The sequence below is a fragment of the Gastrolobium bilobum genome, unplaced genomic scaffold (genome assembly GCF_033153095.1).
Source record: "Gastrolobium bilobum isolate Gb01-03AN ecotype WA unplaced genomic scaffold, APGP_CSIRO_Gbil_v1 utg1034, whole genome shotgun sequence".
In the NCBI taxonomy this organism is placed as follows: domain Eukaryota; kingdom Viridiplantae; phylum Streptophyta; class Magnoliopsida; order Fabales; family Fabaceae; genus Gastrolobium; species Gastrolobium bilobum.
The window spans coordinates 105,306-125,270 of NW_026897770.1; the positions used below are offsets into that span (position 1 = coordinate 105,306).

A 19,965-nucleotide genomic window follows, 5' to 3' on the forward strand; every position below is an offset into this window, starting at 1 on the left:
AAAGTGAAAATAAAGATGCATAAGAAATAAAATAACATAAAAGAGAGAAAAAATTAAAATAAAAAACATAGAAAAAATTGAAGAAATAGATAGATAAATGTAAAGAAAAAAAGAAAATAATTAAATTAATAAGAGAAGACAAAGAAAGCGGAAAGAAAAACAAATAAAGGAAAGGAGAAATGGAAAAAGGTAGAGATAAAGAGAAAAATAGAGGGAGATATAGGAAAAAAAATATTAAAAAGAGAACATTTGAAACATACAAAGCAAAAACGGGTCTACCTCTCCACAATGCTAATAGTTTTCCTCCAATCCGTCCTAAGACACACCGTCCTCCAACCTATATCCATCTTCATTAAGTCTGGCTTTACTATCTTCTGCTATGTAAGTTTTGGCCGACCTCTTCCTCTCTTTGGGTCAAGTTCTTGGTAGCACATGTTTGTTCTTAACGGAGCATCTAGAGGTCTTCGCATTATGTGCCTAAACCACCTCAATCTATGCTCTATCATCTTTTCAACCATTAGGACAATTTTTACCTTTCTTCGAATATCTTCATTTTTTTTATTATCCATCCTTGTATGACTACACATCCACCTTAACATACTCATTTTAACTACTCTCCTTTTATGTTCATGTTACCTATGTGAGGGCCAACATTCAGCTCCATATAAATTTGTAAACCTTACTATTATGCTATAGAATTTCCTTTTAACCTAAAGGGAATCTTGCGGTAGCACAGAAACCCTGACGCACTATGTCATTTCATCCATCCTAATGATTCTATGATTCACATCATTATCAATCTCTCCACCCTTTTTCAAAATAGATCCCAAATATTTGAAAGCATCTTTCTTGAGTACCTCTTGTCCAAGTATATGCATAGGGTTGTGATCTTCATCTCTTGCTGGAGCGAACTCACACTCATATATTCAGTCTTGCTTCGACTTAGCGTAAAACCTTTAGACTCTAACGCGCTTCTCCATAATTCAAGTTTTCTATTAACATCAACCTTGGTCTCAATAATAAGCACAAATCATCGGCAAACAGCATACACCATGGCATTTCCTCTCTAATATCTTTTGTTAATTCATCCATAACAAGAGCAAAGAGATAAGACTCAGAGCAGAGCCTTGGTGTACACTTATCGTGATAGAAAAATAACTTGATGTTCCACTACAAGCTTTCATATATCTAGTAGCACCATCATACATATCCTTAATTTCCTTCACATGCTTTGATAGTATTTTTTTCTTCTGAAGAACCCACAATCGTACTTTTCTTGGAACCCTTTCATATTCTTTCTTAAGATCTATAAAAACCATGTGTAAGTCCTTCTTGTTTTCTCTATATCTTTTCATTATTTGTCGTATCAAGAAAATGACCTTCATGGTACATCTTCCTAGCATAAACCCAAATTGGTTTACGGAGACCTTGGTTTATGGAGACCTTGGTCTCTTTTCGCAAGCGATGCTCAATAACTCTCTCACAACTTTATAGTATGACTCATAAATTTAATATCTCTATAGTTAAAACAATTATAAATATCTCCCTCGTTTTTTTAAATAGTCACCAACATACTTTTCCTCCATATATCAGGCATCTTATTTGTTTGTATAATCTCATTGAAAATATTTGTCAACTAATTTATAGCCATATCAATAGGCCTCTTCACACTTCAATAGGGACCTCATCAGGTCCTAAAGTTTTACTAGTCTTCATCTTCTTTAATGCCTCCTTAACTTCATGTGTTTTGATTTTGCGCATAAGTCTTTTGTTCAAATCATCGTAAGTGTTCTCTAAATTCACCTCGCTTTTATTGTTATCCCCATTAAAAAGCTTGTTAAAGTGGTTCAACCTTCTTTTAACTTCTGTATCTCTTACCAAAAAAAATTTATTTTCATTTTTGTTGCATCTAGCCTGGTCAAGTCTTTATTTTTATCATCCCTTATCTTTGCAAGTTTATATATACATTTCCACCATCCTTGCTCTCAAAATTTTTGTACAAATCGGAGAAAACATTGGCTCTAGCCTCTCACACTATTTTCTTAGAATTTTTTGTTGTCAATCTAAACTTTTGCAAGCTCTCCTCATTAGGACATCTATGCAAACATCTAAAACAGTCATTCTTCTTCTTAATTGCCTCATACACCTCTTTATTCCACCACCAAGTTTTTTTTTGTTTGGAATCCATTCCCTTTGCTTTCCCCTAACACCCTTCTTCTCACTTTTTGGATACATATAGCCATCTCGTTCCGCATTTTATTTGCTTCTCTGTCAAACTGCCATGGTCCTTCATGAAGCATTTTTTCCTTGACTCATTTTATTTTCCCTCTTTTAGCTTTCACCATCTTATTTTTGGATTCTAGGCACTCTTCCTCATTTCATGCACTTTGTTTAACCGAACCTCTAGAGCCACCAACTTATGTTGCGTAGCTACATATTCTCCAAGGTATACTAACACTGAACACATGAGTTTATATATTCTCTTCTAGTAAGAAAAAAATTGATTTGGCTATAATTTTGGACGCTATGATACATGATTAAATTTGAATCCCTTTTTTAAAAAAAAAAGGTGTTTGCTAGCATTAAGTCATAAGCAAGTGCAATGTTCAAGGTATATTCTCCAGCTCATTTCTCGACCCATAGCCATACCCTTCATAATTCTATCAAAACCTCACTAATTTTACCAACATGTCCATTTAGCCCTTGTTGAGATATATAGTCCCACATTGGTTGTATGTGCAACTAATGTGGAGTTTATAAGGTCTTGGGCACTCCCACCCTTTGAGCTAGCTTTTGAGGTGGTGACCTCAAGGTTCTTTTACAGCCCTCTTATAAACCTCTCGTTGTATCCTTCTCAAAACCTACTTCAAATCTTTCCAAAATTGATTTCTATCACTTAGTTACAATCTAGCTTGAGAGATATACACACTCAAAATGTTCAAAGTTATATCACCCACTATCAGCTTAACCAGAATAATCCTGTCACATTTTTTACTAATTTTTGTTATGCCCCGGGGTGCGTGCTGGCAAGTGTGCAATCCACCATACTTTGTGAAGCTTCTTTTTGGTTGATGGAAGAGAGTCAATTGTGTATGTTGATGCTTAAGTTTATTAATTGGTCAAATAGGATCCATGGGAATCAACTAGCAGAGATTCCATATGTTGCAACCCGCGAAATGTATAGGCGACAAGGAATGTGCCGCAGGCTCCTAAACGCCATTGAATTGGTGAGTTCAGAATTAAGGTTATATTTGTATCTTTTGTTTCATATATCTGCATATACAATTGTTATTTTTGCTAACTTCAAGACTTTTGTTTCTCGGACTCAGGCACTAAGCTCTTTAAATGTTGAGTTATTAGTACTAGCAGCTATTTCAGACGTCAGAGATACTTGGATTTCTGCTTTTGGGTTTGAGCCACTTGAATTGACAACCAAGAATTTACTAAAGAACATGAATCTGATGGTATTCGCTGGCGTGGAAAAGTTACAGAAAAAGATACCAAAGCAAAATGTTTCTAATGAAAATCTGATTTCTACAGAAGGTACATTTTGGTAGACACTAGACAAGTCCCTTTAAGTGATTTTGTTATGTATGCCTAGACAAAAACTTACACACGCTTTATATACTTTTTGTTTCTCCAAAAATCTAACTTGTTTTATACAATTTGTTGCAGTTTCCGATCTTCAGAAGAAGCAGAGTATGCACAAGGAAGCAAATAATTGTGATGTTGCGGGTGCATCTAGATCCGGTTTTATCATTTCTGCTAGGAACCTTCCCTCAAATGTGTGTCAGGTAAATGATAAAGCCATGTGTATAGAATCCTGATGGATCATTGAATAACAAATATTACGTTACTATTAAGACTATATTATCCCAATAAATGTTCAAAAGATCTAACATGTCAAGTTGTATGTCAGGAAGTTCATAATGCTCAAGAAGAAGCTTTTTCAGCCAAAGCACCCAAGCTCAACACAAACATAAACTCTGGAGATTGCCAATCCAAACAAGTAGCTTTAGAGCATGCTGGGCCAAGTGTTCAGGTTCATCAAACTGAACAGGTCGAAGCATTAGAATTTATAAGTAGGCAATTAAGAGGCCGATATTCTAAGAAGCTTGACTTAGAGAAACTAGCAATGCGTTCTAGAACTAGGTAATAGGAATAAATCTTTAATGCATCAGATACACTGAATTTAGTGCATTTGTTCATTCATTTTGTGACACGTTGAATGAAAACATCACATCATAATGATATGATGTTTTCAGTCCACATATCACCAAATGAATGGGCTGATGCACTAAATTTTTGATACATCTGATGCAATAAAAGTTTATTCATATATGTACTAAAAATTTATTGATATCATAGATAAGACATTTGGTCTTGTACTTAAGGTCATGCCCATCTTACTATTTAATAAGACTTGTATTTTCTTTTGATATAAATCTTACAAGGATTCTTCACATTCACAATGTTTGTTGAGTGTAATACTATTATTTGTTTGCAGTACTAAAACTATTACTCTCCGCATAATACTTTTATTTCAACACAACCAGAATTGGTCTTATATTAGTAAAACTTCTTCATATTGTCATTTATTCTTCAGTTTTTGTATCATTTGAAAGGAAAAAGTTTCAATTGAATGAGTTTTTCTAAGTTAAGCAAGTATATACTTTGAATTAAATTAAAGATGAAAGTACTTTTATTTGTTAGCCTTAGAGAGAAATTTATTTTATCAGATATTTATCTCATTAAAAAGTTGTAACATATAAACTAATTATTATCATAATTAAATGTTTAATTGTATGATTATAAAATGATTCAATAATCGTATAAAATATGATGCAGTCCAAGTTAATCAAAATTAAAATATAAATCATAATTGTAAAGCAAGACCTTTATAATTTTATTCACCAAAAAATCATGTTAGGAGTATGCAGAAACTCCTGTTTATATATCATTTTATAATATATTTTTACGTGAATTAGTTTAGCCTATACTAGCCACTGGGCAGCAACTCCTCTTTATATATCATTTTAAAATATATTCCTCCACGAATAAATATTTGGTGCTACTGTTGCACCGAAATTCAGTGCATTCCACCAATAGAAGCATTACACATCATAGGAGAGAAATTTTTTTTAACAAAAACAGGAAAATTTTAGCTGACATGTAATATTTCGATTGGTAGATGTACTAAATCTTTGATGCAACAATAGTACAAAAATTTATTCTTCCTCCACTCCAGCGATGGCATTATTATTATCTTGATGTTCCGGCAAGTCCTTATCATAAGTTTTAATTAGAAAAATAATATAAACTTTATCTTTTGTGATTCCCTGATTCTCTCTAGCTATTTGCCAATTTTTTATTTTATTTTATTTTATTTTGGTACAATGCCAATTCTTATTTTACTTATCTATATTTGGCCTTTTCTGAACTATTCAGTGTCTGGATGCAACGATTGTGTACAACTTTAATCGACGAGCTCATACTTGTTTATTGAGATGGACTTGTCACTGTTTTCACTGCAAACCAACAGTAATTAATTAAATCAAATCTGCTCAATAATATATTCAACTGTTCTTATACAAGGCAGCAGAATGTGACAAGTTGCATTATATAACGAATGCTTTGAAGGGTTAAATATAAGAATATTGAAAACAGAGGCAGGGAAAAAATTGCTACATGGAAAATACGTCTTTTATGCGTCTGAATAAACCCTGACGAAAACCTGACTGAGATTAGGATATCTGACACAAAAATAGTGGCAATGGCAGCGTTCAGTAAGAGGGTTTGAGCTCGATACACTGTGAGGATTCATGCCATGGCAGAGAAACAAAAAGTAGTCTTGTGCTCCTCTGCAACCTGCAGATTGTAGATCATTTTTTATTCTTTCTTTTAACTGATTAGAAATTGCTTTATTACTTCGTAGTTAGAGACGCACTGCTTAGCTAAATTTGTTTTCTATACATTCGTCGCATTAGCTTACTAACCATCTTGAGAAGCGAAATAAAGGAAACAAATTTCTTACAATGGACGCATTAAGGTGTTTTTGGTTGAGAAGAAAAAAAAATTATCGAGAAAATTCAATTATTGGGAATATATTGGTAAAGTAAATTTTATGAAAAAGTTAAACAAAAATTATTTGACAAGCTAAAATATTACCGAAAAGATTAGTGTAAGTTTTCTGAGTCTATATTTGATTGAATGTAAAATATATTGAAAAAATTAAATAAATTTATGAAAATAACCTTTGTCTAGATATTAATATTTGAATCTGAATAAGCAACAATGACGTTGCTGGTTTGTCCTCATCTTCTGCCAACGTTTTTCCTACCTTTTCATTGTCTCTCTTTCTGTCTCGTTCTTCTTACCTTCTACTAACGTTCTTTGCTCGTTGCTCGTTTGAATCTGAATTTGGCACGTTATTTCAACAAGAATATTTGTGTCCTAATTTTTCCTTTCAAATTTTTCGTTTGCTAGCAAAATCATCTGGGTAGTATTCTAAAGTGATAATCTGAGCTCAATTTTATACATAATATCATATTTCTATGCAAATGAGTACCTTATATAAATGTTTTACAAACCCCAATTAAATATGGTCTTTTTTGATTCCATCTAAATTTTTTCAGGCAAAAAAATAAAACTTCTCTATCAAACACCTTGACGAAAGTTTTCCGTATTTGACTAGCTAGGTATCCTAGCTAAGGAACATATACCTACCCAAGCAAAAACTAACGTAGTAAAATCGTAACACAAGTTTGTACGTACCCAAAAAAAAAATAATGTCACGAACCATAAACTGATGAGAAAATATAAATGGACTAAAAGAGGCCGAAGAATTAAGACTTAAAAATTAAGAAAATATATTAATTCTGTGTCAATATCATCTCGCGTGTATATGTACTAACACACGACATCAGAAACTCATATCTCTATATTAGCAGCTCCAACTCTACAACCACTTTAATAATCAATGGCTAAGGGAAAAACTCCCGATTCCAGCTACATTATATGCTATGTTGTTTTAACATTGATACGGGACACGAGACACGACACGATACGTCAACATATTAATTTAAAAAATATTATATTTCGACACGTTAAGACACGTTTTGATATTAAATAATAATTTTAATATATATAATATAATTTATATTTAATACATATAACAGTCCATAATAAGTCATATAACCAATCAATTATTCAAATTTCATAACATAAATATAAAGTAAAAATAATTTTTCATACTTTATTAATTTTTTATGTCAAATTTTATAACAAAACAAATCGACTTATAAATTAATATTTTATTTTTAGTTAATAAAATAAAATTTAGATTTAAAAAAAAATGTCAAATGAATGTCAAAACATTGATATCTGATGTCAGAATATATCGGATGCAAATTTATTTAAAAAACACATGTTGGTGCTTTCTAAATTATATGGCATACCTTACAAATAAACATCTACAAATAAAATAGCGTGCAAAAGCCATTTCTCTCCACCAACAAGATTAAATACTAGTACTGTCATATTAAAATGGCATAAACAATACAATCAACTATTATATAACAAAGGTCAGAAGCCAAATATGATCATTTAATCAATTTTGACTTAGGGCCCCATTTGGGTGAAGTGTTTTTTTTCAAAAGCTATTTTTTCCTTGAAAAATAGCACTTTTCATTTTTAGTTCGTTTGAATGTCTATTTTTTAAAAAAGCAGAAGCCAAAAAAAAATCAAAAATCTACCTTTTTCATAAGCTAAAAATTTTAATTTCTACTACAAAAAACAGAAGTCAAAAGTCAAATATATTTTTTAAAAACTAAATATTTTTATAAAAATATAAATAGCCTTAACTTTTATAAAAAAACACTTTTAAAATAAGGAAAAGATAAAAGTTTTAAAAGGTGAAAGAAACATGCTCTAATCAATTTTGATTTAAGCTCGTATATAGCTGGCATACTAACTTGAACGTGTGTACCCTACATTTATCCCAACCAATCAAAATATCCAGCATCAGACTCTCCATCCCGCTGAAGCATGCTGCGGAGCCAACATTCAACAACAGTAACACCCTCATAAGAAAAGACCCAATTAACAATTGGATCAGCTTCAACGGTGTGATCTAGCACAGTGCATATTAGACTGAGAGAAGATTCCTTCAAATACAGAGCACCCTCGCCAAATAAAACAAAAAGTATATATAGCAAAAGATACCAATGGAAGTAATAGAACTAGAAGATACCAAACGAATGCCTACAGGGACCAACATTGCGTTCATCACCACACTTACCAAAAAAAAAAAAAAACTAAATAAATGTAATCACATAATGTGAATTGTGAAGCAGCACATTTACTTAACCGAGTAAATCCTAAATTTGTATCAGCAACTTAGCATCGAGTTTGATAATGTAAAAATCTATATTTAATTATTAACAACTCACATGTTAGCTACATGTTATATTTCAAAACTTAAAATATTATAGCTCTAAAGAAACACTGTGTTTGAACCTCTTAATTAATCTTACAATAATTTGCTGGCACCCACGTTACACATGCAAATGCACCCTCCCTCTCATCAATTTTCTAAACTCTAACATCAACGGCCACCGGCGGAGACGTCTGCCGGATTGGGATTCGGCGGCGGCGAAGAAGAAGAAGAAGAAGAAGAGAATGACATGAGGCTAACGAGAAGATCAGCGAAAGCACCAAGAATGAACTTATGGATGCTCTTGGGGTTGAGCGCAAGATAGCATAGAAGAAGCTCCTGCAACACGTCCCAATTGGACTTCACGTCCATCAACTCCGGACGCGCCTCCACCATCTCCTGCATCGACCGCCGGAAGTCCAGGTAAGGGTCCGGCGAGTACGTCGACACGGCCACGCTGCCGTTCAAAAACAGCTTATTTTTCTTTTTCTTCTTAGTTTTGTCGTCATCGGCGGCGGCGGTGGAGGCGGACTCATCCTCTGCCGGCGGCGCTGTGGCCATCAACGACGATATTGAGTAGGAGGAAGAGGGTGGGGTGCAATCGGTGTTGTTGCTAGTGGATTCAACGATGGAGTTGGAGCGGCCGGGGGAAGAGAAGAAGAAGCGTTGGGAGGCGAAGGCGGTGGCGAAGTCAGCGGGTTTGGGTTCGGGTTCGGGTTCAAAGGTGGTGGTTTGGAGCGAAAAAGGGTACTGTAGGGCTATGGCATGGTCATAGTCATAGAGAGTGTTGAAATTCTTTAACATGATTGATGATGATGTGGTGCGGGGAGGTGATGGACGGTTGTGATCAATATCATGTTGAGTGGGGCTCGTAGGAGGAGGTTCAGGTGTGAACGGCTGCATCAAATTTGAGAAACATAGGTTTAGGCGTACGAGATTGTTTCTTCTTCTTCCTATTCTCGCCGTGCTTGGCATAGTTCGTATTGTATTGTTTATAATAGTTATGACTTATGAGAAGAAGAAAAGGAAACTCTTAACTTGATGGTTATATATAGTGCTTGTTTTGATTTGCCAACACAAATGGGAAGATATATGAGATCAAAAAGTTGAGCGATAATATTCTAACTACTTAATTTTTTTACTATTAATCTATTACCCATCATATTACTAATAGATTGAAGAGAAAATGTTAAAAAAATTTTAAATAGAGATAGAAAATGTTAATCTAACGGTGATATAGTGAAAAATTTTGGCAGTGAAAATATCTCCCTTCTAAAAAGTTAGCACTGAAATTTTATTTTATTTTATTTCTTTTTCTTAAAAGAAAAAGCTAAAAGGAAAAAAAAAATAAGGAGATTCGGTGGTTTTTGGGTTCGTACGGTGGATAAGTGTTCAACGGTGACGGGACAGCCGTAAAACACTGTAGTATTAAACAGAACACAGATTCTTCAATCAACTCTTCGTTTCGTCTATGGCGCGTAACTGCACGCTCCAAGCCGATTTTTGTTTTTACCCTTTGGTTTTTCAGATGGATTCGAAAAACAATATTTTGATATCACTCGCTCACTCACACGGTCACATATTTTTAGTACGGTAATCTATAAATAGTTATGTTTTCACCTTCACGTATAGAAAATCCTAACAAAATTTGTATTAAAATTGTTAGGTGATTTCAAAGAGTCTGAAGTGTGAATGCTGTATAACTTGAAGAGCTTCTTAACTCTACGACCGAAAAGAGCGCGTAAAGGCTAGAATAGTCAAACCGTTCCGATGTTGAGTGTATTTTGTTTGGGATGAAAGCAAGGCGCACATGGGGAAATGGTGACAAGAGGTATCAAACAAAAGCAAAGCACATAGTATTGCAGCAAGCATTCAAGTATGATTGTGAATCTGAATCGTATTAACTACGTACACACCGATGAAAATAAAAACTATTAAATGAAAGAAGGAATCCAAATAGTATAAGACAATTATATATTTATATGATGGAACTGGCGTACTCATATTTGGTCCACTTCATTTTGAAATCATCACACAAGAAAGTGATACATCAGACGGCTATTATTTCATCATTCATGCAACATATCACAATGAGGACTTGTCCTGAGGCGTGGCTCCCTTAAATCCCAACTGTTCCATTTTCCTGTACGAGGGAGAGAACTCATAAGGCCTATGTGACGCTGTTAGGTATGGTTTATATTTTGCATATTGATAAAAAAAATTATTGGCGGGTCACTAGAAGACACCGTAAAGGCCTGGTATTATTGTGAGTATCTGACTTATTAATAGTTTAGACTTAGGATCATAAATAGCTGTTGTTAGTACTTTCTAAATCATATGTATATTTCTTTGTAAATCGAGTGACTTGTAACGAGTGATGGTAATGTGAATATAGTACGGACAAGTTGGACGTAGTCTACACTGAGTGAACCAGGATAAATCACTGTATCGATCTCTCTCTTCCCTTTCTTTTTTCGTTTTTCGATTTATGTGTGTCGATTTTCAACATTTGGGTTGAGATTTTATGTCGAATCTACTTGTTAGCATTGGGTTAGCTTAACCCATTGATGATTGTCTCTCGTCATGGGCTCCTCTTGGATCCGCCTGATAGTGGTATCAGAGCCGAGTTAGCTTGTACTACTAAGATGTTTGACTAAGAGGCGAGTTGGGTACTTTGGCCCTGGGATACTCAATTAAGGGAGAGCATATCAATGGTGAATTTCACATTTAAAGAGGAGATTGTTGGAATATTCAAGTGTGATGAGTCTCACATTAGTTGATAATGTACTAAGTGAAATAGATATAAGTAGATGAACTCATGAACCAATGCCTTAAAATTTTGGATTAAAATATGAAATCGAATTCACTTATTAGCATTGGGCTACTTAGTCCATTAATAATTATCTCCCGCTATGGACTCCTCGTAGAGTCGCCCCACACATACGTCATATATCATGCATAATAATCATTATCTTGGAGATAATATTCTATTGTATAAAAGTTGTTATTGTTGTAAAAATAATGATCGAGGATGGTCACAAATCCGCTGTTATCTTGTCATGTTCCCATGATTATCATGGCTTGGCTTGGCCAGCTCTGCATTTTCCTGCAATTTCCGTAGCACAGAAAAACTGACCCCTACTTCAATATTCCATTATTAATGTACGTCCTACTGTGTTCACTGGATTGGAAACAGCATAACCCGCTGAGGGACACAGAGCGCATCTTCGGTACAGCTTTAGCACGAATGTGATTATATACTGTAGACTATATATTATTGATAGTATACAGTGTAAAGAATAAAAACAAATTTTTTTTCAGAACAATTACAGTTGATATGGCTCGTTCTTATTCCTCAAATGTAGCTACTACCCTAATATATTAGATTACACATTGCTAGCTTTTTTAAAAAAAATATAATAGTACGAATTGAACACGTAACTTAATATAAACTATCCAAATTCTTCGTTACGAAACCAATAAGGACTTCACATTGCTTGCTTAATCACAAGAAGAAGAAAATGCCATAGGAGCTAACTGCTAACACAGTAACACTCGTGTTTCGTTCTTTTGGAGGACTTATGGTTATGTCATCAATTCAAATTTTACTCTTCAAGAAATATATATAAAATAGAGAACAACGAAATGCTCTTAGGACATGTGGCTAATAGACAGCATGCGCAACCGGGGCCTGCCCTGCTTGCCCAAAACGATTAAGAAAAAGATACTTAATTTTTTTTACTTTCAAAATAAATAAATAAAATGGCATAAACACACAATAATTATAGCATACATGCAGAAAAATTAAATAAGTAATAGCCACATATATATGGAGACACACATATATTGCATAACATTTAAGTTGGAAGCCAAATTTATCTTCCTTCCGGATCCAGGTTTAAACCCTGAGGGATGAATCAGCAGAACGTACGTGGGGAATGGAATATAAAGAAGGAAAATATGGTCTGGTAGAAGATATTAGGATCGTCCAACTACCCTTGTAACTATATGATCAGAGGCGTCAGAGCAAGCACGTGGTGAAGGTGTTTTGCTTGGTATAGAGTTAATGACGAAATATTTTGCTTCATTTTGCGTCCAAGATCTAATACAATCCATTCTGGTAACCATACCATCAATTCTGGTGACGACGGGCAATAATAAAGCAAAATGAAGGGCTGCTTATGAAAATAACAAGAGAAGATAATCCAGATCTATCGTTCAAATAATCTCTCCCTCTCTTAAAAATGAATGGTTTAAATTTCCATTACTGTCAAGTGTGAACTTTTATTTGATCATGCGTGTACACCGACGTCGTTGTTTGACATAAAATCATGGACAGTATGTCACTATGACACACTTCCTACATTACGATATCATCTGACGGCTGATAATTACAGGGAAATTAAGGCATTAATATTATTAAAAACAATTGGTGGATGTGCTATCAATAATAGTCCGGTAAGTAGCTGGGCCTGTTGTGGGTTATTGATGGTTTTCTAACAGCCGGGCCCTTGTGAGTTGGTGGCCCAACACCATATGTTTCCATTGACCTTTGAAATTATTGCAGTTAGGAGTGACAAGAGTCTTCGTGAGTCATATGCTAAGCAAGAGTGAGGAAAGACGGAAACCAAAAATTGGCTGGGAACTTCTTTCAACGCTTAGCATCAGATCAAGCACTTATGCAGTTCTTATGATGGAAAACACTGTATATTCTCATATCAGAAAGTTCTAAAAGATTCAAGTTCTTACATCAACTATATATACAATGTGTAAACATAAGATATACTTAAGCTATGCACTAAGAACTCTAACAGAAAGCTATAACTGAACTCCATGATTTATGGAACTGATAAAACTGATTTCAACATATCAGTTATTAACCACTTTAACTTTCGTCTTCTCCACGTCAGCTTCTCTAACTTCCATATTCTCCACGCCAGCTTCTCTATTATGCAACACCCCCCACAAGTTGGACGGTGGATGTCACGAAGTCCAAGCTTGGAAATAATCGAAGAGAAAGGAGATGGATGAAGGGCTTTTGTAAAAAAATCAGCCAACTGGTTCAGTGGCGGAGCCACTCCTATGCCAGCAGGTGCCAAGGCACCTGCTTGGTTTTAAAAAAAAAATATTTATTATATGTAAATATATAATTAATTATAATTAACAAAGATTAAATTTATAATTTGGCACCACCTAAATAAATATAATTATATTTATGTTTTTCAATCAGAAAAATAAAATCCAATACCCAAATCCTTTTACCTGACCATAAATTAAAATCACTTTCAAAGTCCTAATTTGTGACTTACAATTGCAATTAGATTTCTCTCTCTTGCTCTTTTTTTCATCTGACTTGTTGCACAACTTGTTAGCTCTGCGAGACTTCGATTGAAATAGCAATGGCTTACGAAATGAAAAGATGGAAGAATCAAATAAAAATATATTTTGTAAATAGAAAAGTATAATGAAGGAGAATCCCTTTGACTCTAAATGTTGTCTGTATGCTTTAATTTATAGTTAATATCTCAATTATAAAGTGAAATTTATAGAAAAGTATTATATTTGTGTGTTTTCATATCCTTATGACAATGCTTGGTTCATTACTTATCATGCTATGGGAGGAAAGTAAAATTCTTATGTTTGAAATGCTTACCCAAAAGGTTAGTGTCTTTTTATATGTTTGCTTTGATATATAATCATTTAGAAAAATATTTCTGCACTTAATGCATATAAGTTATCTGCATTTACTCTCAAAATAACATCGTTTTGGGATTGAAAAATTAAAAAATTATAATTATAAAGACTATAATAATCCTAGAATAAAATAAAATTACAAAAACACCATAATTTCTGTCCCAAAACGATGTCGTATTGGACTTACTGCAGATAACTTATATACAATGACTGCAGAAAAAGCGAACCCATAATCATTAACGATTGTTCATTTGAATTTTTAATATTACCAGATATTATTTCATACATAATTTAAATAACTATGCTAGAATTCATAATAATTTTTTTTTAATTAATTTGTATAATTACGATAAATATCTTGATAATTTAATATGTTAAAAAAATTTGGCACCACCTAAACTTTTGGTCCGGCTCCGCCACTGAACTGGTTAGAGGAATCCACAAGAAACAATTTCAATAAACCAGCTTGAAGCTTCTCCCTTGTAACATGGATATCGATTTCAATATGTTTGGAACGTTCATGTAGAGTTGGATTTTTAGCAAGGTAAATGGCAGAGACATTATCACAATACACATGAGCTGCTTGAGAACATGGAACATGTAAATCAAGGAGCAAGTAAGTGATCCATTGGAGCTCACACGTCAACGAAGCAAGAGCTCTATATTCTGCTTCACTAGAGGAACGTGAAACAGTAGGTTGCTTTTTAGATCGCCAAGATATCAACGTAGACACAAGGAAAATGCACATTCCTGAAACGGATCTTCTTGTATCAGGGCAACAAGCCCAATCAGAGTCGGTGAAACCACTTAGCTGTAATGAATTGGACGCTGAAAAAAATAAACCAGTCGAGGGAGATCCTTTTATATATCGCAAAACACGATTGGCAGCTAACAAATGTTCAGAAGTAGGAAAACCAACAAACTGACTGAGTTGTTGGACAGAGAATGAAATGTCTGGTCTTGTAGTCGTTAAATATAACAAACGACCAATGAGATGACGAAAAGAGGAAGCTTTAGTGTCAATAAGAGCAGAGCATTGATCGCGAGACAGATGAAGTGAAGGAATCATGGGTGTAGAAGAAGGCTTGGCTCCCAAAAATCCACTATCTGATAGAATTTCTAATACGTATTTCCTTTTATTCACAGCCATTCCAACTTTTGAACGTGAAATTTCCAAACCAAGGAAATGTCTCAGATGACCCATATCCTTAATACGAAACTATGCATCTAAAGCATGTTTAACTCGTTGTATTTCAGTTGGGTTGTCACTTGCCAAGACAACATCATCAACGTACACCAACAGAGCAGTGAAAGAAATATCAGTTCTTCAGACAAATAAGGAGTGATCTGCCATAGATTGTATATAACCAAGGGCAATAAGAGCAGTAGAAAGCTTTGAATGCCATTGTCTACTAGCCTGCTTAAGGCCATAAATGGACTTTCGTAACCGACAAACTTTACCAGGAGATGAGGTAAAACCCGGTGGCAAAGTCATGTACACCTCTTCATGCAAATCCCAATGGAGAAAAGCATTATTAACATCTAATTGTTCAACAATCCAGTGTCGAGCAGTAGCAATGGAAAGTAACACACGAATAGTGGTCATCTTAGCTACTGGGCTGAATGTATCAAAATAATACACCCCTTATAGTTGGGTGTATCCTTTGGCAACCAATCTCGCTTTACAACGTTCAACTGAACCATCAGCCTTATATTTTACTTTATAAACTCATTTGCTTCCAATTGTGTGTTTCCCAGGAGGAAGAGAAACTAAATCCCATGTATGATTGAGTTCCAAAGCAGAAATCTCAGCTGCCATGGCTTGTTGCCAGCTAGGTAGCTTAGAAGCTTCAGTGTATGATTTAGGTTCTGTTATAGTGGTGACATTGAGACAGAACTGGGTGTATGCAGGAGAGCAAGAATTATATGATAAAACAAATGAAAGGGGGTAAGGAGTACCTGAGGAAGATTGAGTACTTGAAACAACATGGTTGCAGTGGAAGTCTGTGAGATATCCTGGTTTCCTTTTAATACGAGAGGATCTACGAGGGGGTATGAGAGGGGAATTATCATGGGTAATATCTGTATGGGAACATGTGTCTGATTCAGGAACAGTTGTAGGAAAAGGAACATGTGTAGGAAATATATCATCAAATGAAGTATGGGAAGGAATTGGAAAAATAGGTGAGATAGGTGTGTCTATGTCAGTGAAAGGAAACACCAATTCATAAAATTCAACATTTCTGGATAAAAATATGCATTTAGAAGGCAATTCAAGTAGAATATGTCACTTGGTACCATCTTGATAACCAAGAAATATGCACTTGTGTGCTCTAGGGGAAAATTTTGATCGATATGATTGTAAGGTGGAAGCATAGGATAGGCAGCCAAATGTTTTAAGATGATCAAAGGAAGATGGTTTCTGGTATAAGGTTTCATATGGTGTTTTGTAAGATAAGAAAGGAGTGCAAAGACGGTTAATTATGTGTGTGGCTTGAGCAAGTGCATAACACCAGCAAGGATGTGGTACTTTAGATTGAAAAAATCGGGCACGTGTAACATTCATGAGGTGTTGGTGTTTCCTTTCAACAATGTCATCTTGTTGAGGGGTTTCTACACACGTAGTTTGATGGAAAATTCCTTTGGTTTTGAAGTAATCATGCATGAGGAACTCAGGGCCATTGTCACTTCGGATAGATTTTACTTTGGTTTGGAATTGGTTTTCATGAAAGGTTAAGAATTGTTGAACAGATGCTCGAACATCTGATTTGTGTTTAAGGAAAACAAGCAAAGTATAGCGTGAGTAGTCATCAACAATAGATAAAAAATATCTATGTCCATGAACAGAAACAACAGAAGCAGGTCCCCATATATCCATATGTAACAGTTCAAATGGATTATTTATTTTACTAGTACTTGAAGAAAATGGCAGTTTGCGCTGCCTAGCATAATGGCATATGTCACAAGGTGATACAACTTTATAAGGAATAACAGGAAATTTGGAAGACATGTGTTTTAGAGAAGTAGGAGATATATGGCCTAGTCTAAGATGCCAAAGGATGTAATCATTGCTACTGGTTTTAATACTGGAATGACAAAAAACAACATTGGTTGGAATGGTTGTGTCTTGTATTGGAGAGGCAGCCAAGTTGAAAAGACCTCCATGTTGTTTAGTTGTACCAATCTTCCTCCTGGTAGGTTCCTGTTTAATGTAGAAATGGTCATTAGAAAAAACTAAGTAGCAAGGTAAGGTTGAAAGGAGTTTATTTACAGAAATCAAGTTGACACAAAACTGTGGTACATACAGAACATCATACAGTATCAAATCATTGAAAAATGAATGTTTCCTGCATATGAAGCCATAACTCTAGAACCATTTGGCAAATTAATGGACACTGGGTTTATTTTATGGAATAAGGCAAGATTATAACATGAACAAGTTATATGATCAGTTGCGCCAGTATCAAGGATCCAGCGCAACTGTCTACCTGTCAATCCATTTGTTTCAGCAGTCAGTGTAGAACTTGTAACAAGATTGACATGAACAGATTCTTTTGGTGATTGCAAGGCTTGCATAAGGTCATGAAACTGTTGAGATGACAAAGTAACGCCTGAACCTTCATTATTGTTTATGACAGCTGAACCTTCATTAGAATTGACTTGAACAACTGCATTTTCAACCTGAGCTTTCTATGGTTTATAACCTGGAGGGAAACCATGTTTAAAATAACAGGTTTCTATAGTGTTTTTAGTCATTTTGCAATGTACACAAAATTTTGACTCTCTACCACGTCCTCTGCCTCCAGTATAGGAAAAACGTCCACGACCTCTATTTGAAGCAAAACTTCTTCTGTTATCATCAATTTCAGTGAAAAATGCCTTTGAGTTCTCATCTGTTATGGAATTAAAATGAAATTCCCTTTCTTGTTGGGACAACAGTGAGAAAACTCTATTAACATCAGGTAGAGGATTTACCAGCATGATTTGAGATCGAACATGAGCATATTGCTCATTTAATCCTTTTAAGAAACAGATTGTTTAATCTTGATCTCTTCGAGTACGAATCTCAGAAAGAGCAGGACAGGTGCACAAGATATCACATTTGTAAGCAGGTAGAGGCCTCAAATTATCAAGTTCATCACACAAACCTTTTAGATTCGTGAAATAATCAACTATTGTCCGATCTCCCTGCCTCAATTTGTATACATCATCTTGTAGATCAGAAATTCTGAAGATATCTGCTTGAGAGAATCGTTCCTTGAAGTCTTTCCATGCATCACTTGCACGATCAATCCATAGAATAGACTAAAGAACAGATGCAGAAATAGAACGGTGGATCCATCCTAACACAGTGGTGTTGCAACGTTGCCATGCACTATAAGACTGATCCATTTCTGGTGGTGGTGGTAAGCTTCCATCAATGAAACTGATTTTATTCTTTGACAAAAGTGCCATAGATATAGCTCTAGACCATATGTGATAATTCTTTCCACCAAGTGGTGTTGAAACTAAGGCTTGTGACGTATTTTTGTTGGGATGAAGGTAATACGAGTGTGATGAATTGGTAAGAAAATCAAAAGGTAGACTTTGATTCGCCATTGATAAAATTCTTCAGAAAACGATGAAGAACAAGTAAGAAAAGAAGGGCTGAGAATCAGAGCTTCTTGAGAAGCTCTGATACCATCTTATGATGGAAAACACTGTATATTCTCATATCAGAAAATTCTAAAAGATTCAAGGTCTTACATCAACTATATATACAATGTGTAAATATAGATACACTTAAGCTATGCACTAAGAACACTAACAGAAAGCTATAACTTAACTACATGATTTATGGAACTGATAAAACTGATTTCAACATATCAGTTATTATCCACTTTAACTTTCATCTTCTCCACGCCAGCTTCTCTAACTTCCATATTCTCCATTTCAGCTTCTCTATTATGCAACAACAGTAACATTATTAAGTGGTATTGCCACGAGCCCACGATTCTGCAGCCTCATTATCCAGCGAGCACGAACTTGTTCCGTGTTAATATATAATTATATATCTGCGCTCTGGTGTTAAAGAACAAGTTTATCTATCTATTAACACTTTCATCTTGAAGGAAAAATATATATCAAGATATCGGGAGTACATTTATTATTATTATATTTTATTAAATAGCCACGTTATATATTGTATGTAAGAGGATGTTATCATTAAATTGAAAACTTTTGTGACGAATCCTCCGCCCTCAAGATGCGGATGAAGATGATATTTTAAAGAGGACAATATATATTTGTAGAGTTATTTGGTTTCATTGCAATCTGCGACCCCAACTGGAGCATTCAAAACCTAAAAAATTGGCTATGTTTGATTGTGTTTTAGTTTTTGTTTGAAAACTATTTTATAAAATAATTCATACAAACTAATTTTCTGAACAAAAGAATAAAAAATGTTTGTTTAGTAAATTTATTTTGAAAAGAGTTCTAAAAATTCAAAGAATTCATGCAATTGATACACTGTTTATAAAATAAAATAAATTTAAAAGTAATAGAAAATGGGAGAAAAATTATGAGCTTACTATATTATTCATGTTTATGTTTTTTTAATATCAAATATAATATAATGACATAAATTGATATTGCATGCAAGAAACATAAAATTTACATTCACAAGACATGAAATTTGCATGAATGGGTCATTCTCTTCGACATTGCATTTTCTATATTGTGAAAACTATTGTACATTGCTTTTTTTTATAAACACTTTTTTCTTTTGTTGTGTTGTGTGCGTAAGAATTAGGACAGTTTGAAAGAGCATAGAATAATGTCTTTGGCGCCAGTTGAAT

At 34.4% G+C, this 19,965-nt stretch overlaps 1 protein-coding gene across 1 annotated transcript; it reads right to left on the reverse strand.

Moving 5' to 3' along the window:
- Window positions 1–8,605: 8,605 nt before the first annotated feature.
- LOC133310104 (transcription repressor OFP16-like) lies at window positions 8,606–9,409 on the reverse strand. Its single transcript, XM_061510990.1, has one exon. The coding sequence runs from the start codon at window positions 9,407–9,409 to the stop codon at window positions 8,606–8,608; it is 804 nt and encodes a 267-aa protein (XP_061366974.1).
- Between the last annotated feature and the right edge of the window lie 10,556 nt (window positions 9,410–19,965).

Excerpts from the sequence above, each read along its gene's own strand:
- LOC133310104 (XM_061510990.1), bottom strand. The coding sequence starts at position 9,409 with ATGCCAAGCACGGCGAGAATAGGAAGAAGAAGAAACAATCTCGTACGC.